Raw genomic sequence first — 10,936 nt, forward strand, 5'->3', positions numbered from 1 at the left:
AACAATTTTTGAATTTGCTCATCTCGTTTTGGTCCACCTAATATGGTCCCTAGTTCTAAATGGACAAGTATTTGGCTTTTAATGCCTGTAGTTCTCCAGGTCGAGTTCTAATATTGCGTCCTTCCCACTTAAAATGCTAACTTGTGGTTTATTTGTGTTAAGGGTTGTGAAATAGTAAAATTATGTTTTGATTTATTAACAATTCTCGTTGGAGCACACTAATCTTGAAATTTGATTGTTCGTTTGAGATTTAAACGGATTAAATTGCTATTTTTAACTTAATGGAGTCAGATACCTTATTAATACTCGATGATCTATTCTAAAATGTCAACATTATTAAGTGAAGTAGTCCAAATTCTTTTGTATTCATTTTATATTTACTAATCAAAAGTAAACGTGCGTTGCACGTTGTTCTGAATTGATTTATAAGTGTCGTAAAAATAATATTTGAAGATACCATAATTTGGGAGATAGTTGTAAAAAATTGTTGATGTGAAATGAACTTTTTATTCAATGAGAATCTCTTTGTACACTATATTTTTTGTATGATTTTGGGTATCCGACTTAATTAAAACATTTTGTAGTTGCTTCACAATAACCTGCTTTACATAAACATTTTGACATTGATAAAAGAATTAATAGTGCAAGTTCAACACCTTTAATGTTGACTAAATTATAATTAATTACTATTAATTGAAGAATGGATTCAGAATTATTAAATATACCAGAAACTAAGTCGTCGGATTAGTAAGATAAAAGTTTTTGTTCCCTTTTTTCCTTCTTCTTATCTCCACACCATCTCAAATTCTCACTATCAATTTTACTGTATAAATATAAAATTCAAAAACATAATATCCTATAAAATAAATTAAGGTATTAATGATAAAGCAAAAGACTTATCGAAACACGTAAAGATATGTAGGAGATGAAATATTTATGCCATGTCAGTATTTGAATCTGGAAAATGAATTTAGAAATATTAAATATAAGGATCATTATAGTAAATATATTACCTCCTCATCAATTAGGATGAGCTTCAAAGGATCCAAATTTCCAGTATTGTTTGAATAAGACTCGACTAAACCCTTTCGATCTACCGTCACTTTAATAGACCATTCATTTTCATATGCTGATAAATCTCTTATAGCCTTTGATTCCACAATGGGGGAAAGCAAAATATTTGATGATTTGATTGAAATGTAACAACAACTAATTTGTGAAAATAATATAAATACTTGAGAGATTAATTCATGACGACAATCAAATTCATTCATGAACATGAAATCTAATTAATTTGAATCAATGAATATAGATAAAAGAAGTGTGTACATGAACCACTATATGGGTACATGAACTTACGTTTTTATTGCTACTAATGTCTTTGTGTTTGTGTCAGTACTTTGGTTATGAAATTGAAAAATTGATGCTGCTGATGCGTGTCACATATATACAATGTAATTACCATTGTATGTGTCCATGCATGCATTTACATAAATGTTTTACTAAGAATTGGATATACAATGTATAATTATCACTTTATCTTTCAATTTCTGAATCTCTAACCGAGTGTGATAGGACTCATTGGCTTCTGAAATCAACAGCCTAGCAACCTTGATTTTATCTTGGATCTCATTTTCAATGTTAATTATTATTATGCATGCATGTAAGTAGGGGTAGAATTGTCCAAAAAATGATTATCCGTTCATGTGATATTTAGTATATTATAGATAGGATTTGAATTTATAACACTAACCTATTACTCATCTCTTAATAGAAGAAGAAACGATATCCTAAATAATATTCATTGGACTAAAGGTCAAGCAATTCTTTTGACATATTTTTTGAGTCAAGAATTACATTTTAAGAGAAGCTTGCTCACAGTCATCTCTTTTACGTGAGTTAAAGAGGTGAGAAATTACATTTCAAGGACCGAGCTTCTTACATGTAAAAATCAAAGGTGTGAACAAACTTTTTTCGACCTACCAGAGAAATTACATTTCAAGGACCGAGCTTCATACATGTAAAAATCAAAGGTGTGAACAAACTTTTTATCGACCTACCATATCGATTTCTGCAAACTTTGCTTTTTTAAAGAGTGTCGTCAGTGCTTTTCACTAACGGGGGAAAGCTATCATTCCTTCCATCTGTCTATCCATAAGCAGTGAAAGGGAGCTTGATTCTCCGGCAACTCGCCATTTTCCCATCGAGTCTTCTTGGTTGGGCCTAGCTGATGAAATTCAAACACTGTCCCTAGTCAAACTCATTAGAGGTTTTTGATCTTGAAAGGGTGGGCGGGGGTCACAATGTATAGACGAATGAAAGAGATTAAAAAAAAAAAAAAAGGGTGGGCGGGGGTCACAATGAAAAAAAAAAAAAAAAAAAAAAAAAAAAAAAAAAAAAAAAAGAGAATAGTGTAAAAATTAGTTTTATCACAAAATAATTAAAAATCGTTGAAGAAGTCCGTTTCCAAATATCATTTGCTTTTTCTGATTTATTTATTACTTTCATAGTATAGAACCATCCAGCTTTTAAACTCATTGTTTCCTCATCCTCACTTCTAGAAATGGTAAAATACAAGTAAGAATAGAAATTGCAAAAAAAATTGTTAAATTCAATATTTGTGGGGCCGCCCCAAATGAAGTGGAAATCACCCACTCAATCAGGTATTCGGGTCGTGGTTGGGGATGGGGCAAGGGACTTTCACTCCGAGGCGGGTATTAGTAATAAGGGCCCCATCCCGTTTAATTTATACTTTTTTCAAGAATTCAATACTTTATTAGAAAACTCCATGAAAGTTCATTCGTTCTAGCAGAAAATGACAACTAAGATTATCTAAGAAATATGACAAACAATAAAGCCTTAGTTTACAGAATATATTTAAATAATTTAATTTTAGAAAATAAATAAATAAATTTAAAATTTTAATACATATATTATTATCTCACTCTAATCAAAATATGGGGTAATAAAATGAATTATAAAAGAAAATAAAATTAAACAAGTAGTAACAGGGCAAGGGCTTGGCCCCACCTTGCCTTAAAAGGGTAACGGGAAATTATCCTGCGGGACGATGGACGAGGAGGTTGCCCGAACCCGCCCCATTGACATCTCTAAGTAAGAAGCAACATCAATATTGTCAGTGGGAAGAGAAAAAATGTATTCTAAAAGCTGATAACGAAAAATCCGCCCAATTATAAAATAAAATGGACCACATAACCTAGCTCTCAGTCTAACGTAATTTTTCTTGATATTAAGATCCTCGATGTTTTAAAATTAAATTCTATAATCATTTGAGTTTCTAACAGACTAAATTCACAAGTTTTAACGTTAAAATGATACATGCACTACGTGAATTAAGTTCACGAACAAAAGGAAAAAACACATATATTGATATGAAAAAGATAAATAAAAGAAAGAAAAGGAAAATAAAGTACAAGAAACTCTTTTTTCAATTCATATACCCTCCAATTATCCGACACCTCGGTTTTCTTCGAGTTGAGATCTCCTCTCCCTATTTTCTTGTTCTTTCAATTTAATGCCTCCTATTAGAATTTTAGCACATCAATACATCAACTAGTGTTAGCAAATAACAAGGCAACGGCACATCACATTACAAGTGATATCATTTTAAATTGTAATTTTACTATTTGCTAATACTATCAAATCTAATGACGTGTCAAAATTTTAATAAAGATAAAAAATAAGGGAATAACAAAACCCTACTATTTTTTCCATTTTGTATTCTCTTAACCTCTCTTTTCTCCCACTCAACTCCGAGTTTCCAAGGCAATTTGAGAGTGGGTGTGGACAATGAGTAGCAATGAAGGATTGGAAAGATGGAAATTAATTTTAAATTTTAAGTGCAAATAAGTGTGCATTTTGGGGAGACTCGTGTGTGCTATGAAATAAAATGTAGGACTTAAATGTCAAGAAAAATGTGGTTAGGACTAAATTGCTTCACTATGCAAAAATAGAAGACCTTATGCGCAACTTTCCTTTTAAATGCAAAAGTTTAAACGGCACAATATTCACGTCAGTATAATATTGTTTAGTCTCATTGGATTATAATACAGATGTATGCGACGTTAATATGACTTTAAATGATAAGTTAAATGGCACAAGTTAGCTATATTTAATTAAAATTAATCAAATAATTAATAACCGGACACTGATGAATATTATAATTTCTCATTTATTTTAATTTAGAGTAAATAATTAGTGGGAAGAAAACGGTAAGTTTCCAATGCAAAACATTCTCAAAAGGAACAAGAAACGAATCTGTGGCGTGAATCATGATCCAACTGCCAATCTTGAAAGCACACGCTCCAGCCGCCGCCCCATAGATACCTATCAAAACAAAATTATAGAACTCACAATTTCTCACGTGAATCTCCTCTTTCTATCTGTCATTTTCGGTGTATTAATTGTACATTGATTGGTGCAATTTGAGAAACCACAGAAGTCTGTAGTGTTGAGCACTCCTCAAAGTTTCTTGATTCTTATGTGGGTGTCTATAATTTAAGACTTTTGAGTTTTTAAATTTTGTGACTACTGGAATTATTTTGTGGGTTTTGTTGAATATTTGATTTTTTAATGTGGGTTCTGTAAGAATTATGTGTTTTGATATAGGTTTTGGAGATAGGTGTTGTTTATTGATTCTTATATATGATTCTTTTTGGGTGGTGGGCTTTCTGGGTCTGTGAAGTTTCTGCCTAGAGACTTTCTTTCCTTTTGATTTGAAGTGATACTGAGAAACTGATAAACACAATAGTAGCATTGTTTGGCTGTTTACATTGGACCCCTCTTTGATCAAATTTTTTTGGGTTGCAAAGATTATTCGTTTTGGACTTGTCTTGCGGAGTTGGATTTGCTTTCTTGAATTGTCTTAATAGAGGACTTCTGGCGTGAATTATCCGAGTATTTGATTTGTGGCTATGTCTGGCGGAACACCTGTTGGGTCACTTGGGTGTAAAAGCATGAGGCAGAGGCATAGTCAAGGATATGCCTCGAGTGGTGATGACCTTGAAGATGATGCATGTTCAAGGGCAATGTCTCAACCTTATTCATTGCCGAGAACTAGGACATGGTTTGAAGTTTTAGAGAATTTTCTCTGGATTGCTTCTGCCATTTTTATCGTGTACTATGGGGACAGGAACTCAAATTTCATATACCTCCTGTTGCACGATGATCGGATTAGAAGGTAAGACTGCTAGCTTTAGCTCTTTACCAATTTTGATTTTCCTGCTCAACTTATTGATGAGAATCTTTTACATGAATTAAGCTTAGCCGAATAAAAGAGTGAATTGAAAGGGCTTTTTCATGAATTGAATGTGGGAAAATTGTTCTATATTTTACTGTAAATGTACAATGAGACTGCTTTTTAATAATTGACGATTGCTACTCTTGACCTTTGTGATATCGTTATATGGGAAGACCTATGTTTTTTAGTTTTTGCACATTGGTGATTGTTTGAATTTAGCAGGTGATAGGTTGGATTGTACCAGGGGCCGGGGCAAAGCACTTGTTAGCTAGTTTGTTTAAGATCAGGAGAATAGCATTTTTAGCAAATTCTTTTAATGAAAAGCAGGATAGATTCGATATTAATTGTTTATATGTATAATATGATTAGAATATACATAAACAATAGAATGAAACAAGTTTGTAGTCAATCACAAATATGGAACGAGGTTCTGTTGAGTTTTTGCGAGGTTTATTCTTCTCTTTTTGCTGGGTTTTGGGGATGACGTGGTACTCTATCTACATCACAATCCATCTGTTCCTCTACTGATATTTGTATCCTTGTCCATTGACATGAGTGATATAAAATCATTGTTGTAAGAACTGAAACTGTTTTATGTAAAAAGTGGGTTATATCTCTTACTGCAGTAGCATTCTACTCAGACTCAATGCATGCCATGCAGTGATAGACTGTGTTGACTTTCTGGGATCTGCATATTTACTTTTGGCTATTTTATTCAACAATCCCCTTAATCAAACTTCAACTCTCATGCCTCTCCACAGCCCCTACCTCGAATTTCACTCTGTTAAGTTCAAAAACAAACCTTTATGCTCGTTATATTGTCAGCCAATAAAGAGAAACAGATTTAAATTTAGTGGTTTACTTAAACTTCCTCACACACAATCTTGAAATTGAGTCATCTTATAGACCAGGAAAAAGTTTGGCAGACACACTCAACATTCACTATACCTCTTGAAGTTTTTGTTGCCTAATTTTCTTTTCTGCATCTTGCAGAATAGGAATGCAATTTACAGGAATTTCTAGAAAAGGGAAATAAGAGATGTAGCCTATTGCTATTCAATATTTCTGATGTTCTGAAATGGGATTAACTAAATTAAACTTGCCCTTGAAAATGGCTGTAATTTATCAGAATTAAAGGTCAGAGAATTGCTGTCTAAAAAATGAGTCAGTGTTCTTGCATTCTTCACCAAATTCTGGATATGGTTACAGGGATATGTCTTACTTATCTCTCTTTCCTTTTTTCGTTTTTTTTTCATTTTTCTTTTTCTTTTTTTTTTTTGGTTGTGTAGAAATCATTTTAAATTCAATTCCATAATAACAATACATGATTTTAATCCAATTCTGAAAAAAAAAAAAAAAAAAAAAAATCATTGGAGGCAAATAACCGCAAGTAACCCCTTTTTATCAAACCACCAATATTCTATTAATAAAGTAGAATTAACATGGTTCAACTAGGCCTAACCGTCAATATACTCAACAAATATGAGCGAAGCACGCTATACAAATCATTCTCTATAGTCTCCAAACAACACAAAATCCCAACATTACATCTTCTTCATCACATTTCTCTAATTTCCCAGAGCCAAAAGAAACCCCTATTTTTCAACCTTCCAAGACTCCCTCCCATCCTCTTGGGACCTTTTTTTGTCAGTCAGAAGTAACCCCCATTTTTCAACTTCCCAAGTCTGTCTCCCTTCCTCTTCCGACCTTCATTCGTTGTCATTCAAAATCAAATGATGCTCCTCTTGTCTTCTTCCTTCGAGTTTTGGGACGATAAAAAATGGTGAGTCCACATTCCCTTATCTTCTTCCTTTCCCATGCTTTTGTGTTGGACAGAAAGACCAAGGACCCGATTCAGATCCCATGTTAGCATCCGTGTCATATTGCGTCAACACGAGGACTTCATTATTTCTTGAAGAGATCTAGCATCACAACCAAAGATAAATATATTAAGGAGCAATTAATGAGTGTGAGAACTAACTGGAATAATAGTATATAATTCTAATTTTTTTTTGTGCATGCATCAAGATTTTGCACTAGGTCCTTCTCTTGTCGATTTTGTCAATAATAAATTTTCAAGATATCTAAGATGAGGCCCCTCGGTCACATAATTCGTTCATGATAAAATTTCAATTGATAAAACTTAAAGGGGCTTGAACTATAGTTAAAACTTTGGAGAAAGATTAGAATTTAAATACTTTAGGTGAAATATAATTAAGACTCAATACAAAACACATTGCCAAGACACCTCAAACCATTTGCTTATTCCCTTATACTATACTTATGAATGAACATTTACTTATAGTAAGAATAAGGAAGATATTGGAGTTGTAATAAATCATGTTGTATCAAAAAGTGATACATAATTAAATCCGACTATTTATAATATGGAATCAATACTTGAGGAGAATGTAATAATGCAATTGAAGCACATGTAAGGAAGTATTGCAATGATATCATGTGATGGGAGAAAACCTACCAAATTAAAGGATGCGTTAGAAATGGTTCTTATACCAACTATGCTTTATGGTAATGATCGTCGAGCCATTAAAGGACAATATCTACAAGATGGAATAACTGATGAGATGATGTCAATATGATGTGCAGTTATGTTGGATTAGATAAATAATAAATGTCAAAAAAGATGCAAACATTCATGAGTTCCAACTACTAAATTTTTCATGAGAGAGTAACTTAAAATCTAAAAAAAAATATCAATGCATTTTCGTACTTTTTTGTGATACATGCCCTCCCATCTCCCGATGTTTAGAAATAAAATACATCACAGTGTCTGCACCTGTGATGCTTGGACTCTTCAAAAATGATGAAGTACTCATGTCAACATGACATGATATGAGGTTTGGATTGCATCCTTGGTGTCGAAAGGAAGAAGACATGGGAAGGTGTACTGACAATTGTTGACTGTTAAAAAACTCATAAGGAGAAGATGAGAGAAGCGACATCTGATTTTGATTGATGAAGAAGAGGAAGCGATTGAGACTTGGAAAGTTGAAAAATTGGGGTTGCTTCAGGCTTTGCAAAAATAGGGCGATGTGATGATGTATAATTTGTAGGCTACAGAAAATGATTTGTTAAGTGGGCTTGACTCACCTTTTGTTGGGTTCAAGACTGCTAGGCCTAGTTAGACCATGTTCATTCTATTTTATTAATATAAAATGCCACATTGGTTGTTTAATTAAAATAGGGTTACTGGTGGGTTATTATTTTATTATTATTATTATTATTTTTGAATTAGATTTAAAATGAATTATTGTTATATAGTTTTTTACTATGTTGGCATTGAATGTAAACTGATTTTTCTATAAAAAAAAAATGCTTGTTAATTCGTATTCTCATATCCAAAATTTGGGTCCTTTTTAATTGTATCCCCATATCCTAAATTTTAAATGAAGAGGGATTCTACTCCTACATGTGTAACCATACCCGAGTCCGTGCAACATAGATCTTTAGTATATTGTTATATTAATTAAAGTTTCTTTGTGTAACGCTTAGTGTAGCACTTCTCGGGATACATTATTATGTGTTCTTACTTTGATAAAATTCATGCATGGAATTCTTCTTTCTATCCATTTTTAGAGCATCTCGTGGCATTGAAGCTATCCTGTGCCTTAAAATTGCACCTCAAGCTATGCTGAATTTTGTTTGCTTAATTCCATAATCACTTACTGTCACATTTCTCACATTCGAGTCCAATTTGAAATTGGTTAATCACCCTAAATGATCATGGAACTGGAACCAATTAGCTCATGAGCTTAATGCCTCTATGTTATGTACAAAATGTAATTCCCTTCTAATATGTTTTATCTAATAAGTAAGAGAAAACTTGTACAAGAAATTGTTAGCAATGGAAGTTACAAGGTTATGTATGGTTTTAATGATGCAGTATGCTCGTGTCCCTACATGGTTATGCTGTATCTCTATAGAAGGGGTTTGAGGGTGATACAGTCTGACATGAATGATACATCTAGTCCGCAGATGTTTAATAATAATATATTATCAACGATATGGATATAGGTATACAATAAAGGTATGGAAGCCATTTTCAAGTATTTGTGCTATGTGGTCACACGCCCTTTTTCTTTTTCTCTTCTTCTTCTTCTTCTTCTTTTTTTTTTTCTTAATTTGATTTGTGTTAGGAAAGTCTTTTCAAGGGGTTTCTTGATAATTTATTTTCAGAGACCTGTGAGATATCTTACTAGTAGACGTAGACGAGCCCCTCTTCTCAAAAGTTATTGAAAGATCGTTCAAGCTTGTTTTGCATAACAAAATCCCTCTTTCATGGTTTTGAGGCTTCTAAACTGCCTTTTTTAAAAAAAAAATAAAAAAAAATAAAAAAATCTTCAACTTTCATCTTTCCCACATGTGGCCCCAAATCACTTTTCAGCCAATCTGCAATGCTGCATCCTTCCAACATCCAGCTCTAGCCATTGTGTTAGTGTCTCCTCCCAGCAGCCTAGCCAGCCTCCTAATAGTTGAGCGCCCCCCCGGCCCTAACACAGTTTCCTTTCATCCCTTTGAATTCAGCCTCCTCCCCACACCACAGCCAACTCTTTTTCTCCCAAAACTACACAAAATCTCAGCTTTTGGAATGTCCCAGGGCTTGTGTGCAGTGGGAGAAGGTGAAATCTAGGAATTATTGAAGTTTTTTCTTATTTACAAGAGCAGTTTAGGTATTAGACATTCTTTTTCTGAAAAAAAAGTTGTACAATACTGTAAAATGGGGAATCTATTGTGAAAAACAAACCTAATGAGGTGTCAGTAATTCTTGAAAAGAGAGGAGAGTATCTGTGTAGTAGTTATGTCCTTTTGTTTGTAAGAAGAACCATAAATGTTGTTTCCATTCATTTTTGTTTACTTGTTCACATTCATAAAATTTCCCTCCTTGCATTAAATAAAATTTTAATGCAGGTTTTCTTTTGCTTTATGGCCAATTTGGAGTTTCTTGACATTGCCTCTCATGGTATGTTTCTTGATTTTCTCTGGATTTTTTCATGTATCTGTTGAGAAATGGTTGGTTCAAGGGCAAGCATAGTTTTACTTCTTTTGGAGATGATTTCTAAAGGAATACATTTGTATAATATATGCATAGGTTCTCTGAAAAACTAACAGCATAATTTGACGCGGGCATAGTTGATTCCCTTAACTTTTTTGCTTGACATAAGTTTCCTATGTCCTCGCTTATGAACACTATCCATAGTAATACAGTTAATTTCCTGTGCCGATCTAGATTTTGGAATATAACATGTCTGTTGGTAATATAATTTCGTATTACAACTTGTTTTATTATATAATACAGTTTTATTATATAATTTCGTATTACAACATGTTGACACTCATAATTTGTTGGTAAATCTGACACCAACACGAGGAGAAAGGGATTTGGTCGTTCTCTTCTTCCTCTTCCTCATAGTTTACTAAAAAATGTATGCCTTTTAGTTGACTTGGACCCTGAAGAAATGGAGGCTGGGTGATTCAACTCCGACGGTCATGTTAGGTTTTTTATTCGTAGAATGGAGAATAACTGTATTTAAAAGGAATTTTGTTCATTTTATATTTCATAGATTACGTGATGTGATTATCAAAGCGAAAGTTTTCTGGAGATATTTACAGATGGAGAGTAATGGGAAATGTCACCTTTAACTAGGAGTCACTGTC

The 10,936-nt window shown here is 33.0% G+C and overlaps 1 protein-coding gene across 1 annotated transcript; it reads left to right on the forward strand.

The window, feature by feature from the left end:
* Positions 1–4,211: 4,211 nt before the first annotated feature.
* LOC111412951 lies at positions 4,212–9,313 on the forward strand. Its single transcript, XM_023043797.1, has 2 exons — positions 4,212–5,200; positions 9,165–9,313. Exons 1-2 carry the CDS (start codon positions 4,935–4,937, stop codon positions 9,202–9,204), a joined length of 306 nt encoding a protein of 101 aa, XP_022899565.1. The 5' UTR covers positions 4,212–4,934; the 3' UTR covers positions 9,205–9,313.
* Positions 9,314–10,936: the final 1,623 nt, after the last annotated feature.

The sequence above is a fragment of the Olea europaea genome, chromosome 17, assembly GCF_002742605.1.
Source record: "Olea europaea var. sylvestris chromosome 17, O_europaea_v1, whole genome shotgun sequence".
In the NCBI taxonomy this organism is placed as follows: domain Eukaryota; kingdom Viridiplantae; phylum Streptophyta; class Magnoliopsida; order Lamiales; family Oleaceae; genus Olea; species Olea europaea.

Bases quoted from the DNA above. Each gene is read 5' to 3' on its own strand.
- LOC111412951 (XM_023043797.1), top strand. From the start codon at position 4,935: ATGTCTGGCGGAACACCTGTTGGGTCACTTGGGTGTAAAAGCATGAGG. The intron at 5,201-9,164 runs GTAAGACTGCTA...TTAATGATGCAG, and splicing joins CACGATGATCGGATTAGAAG to TATGCTCGTGTCCCTACATG.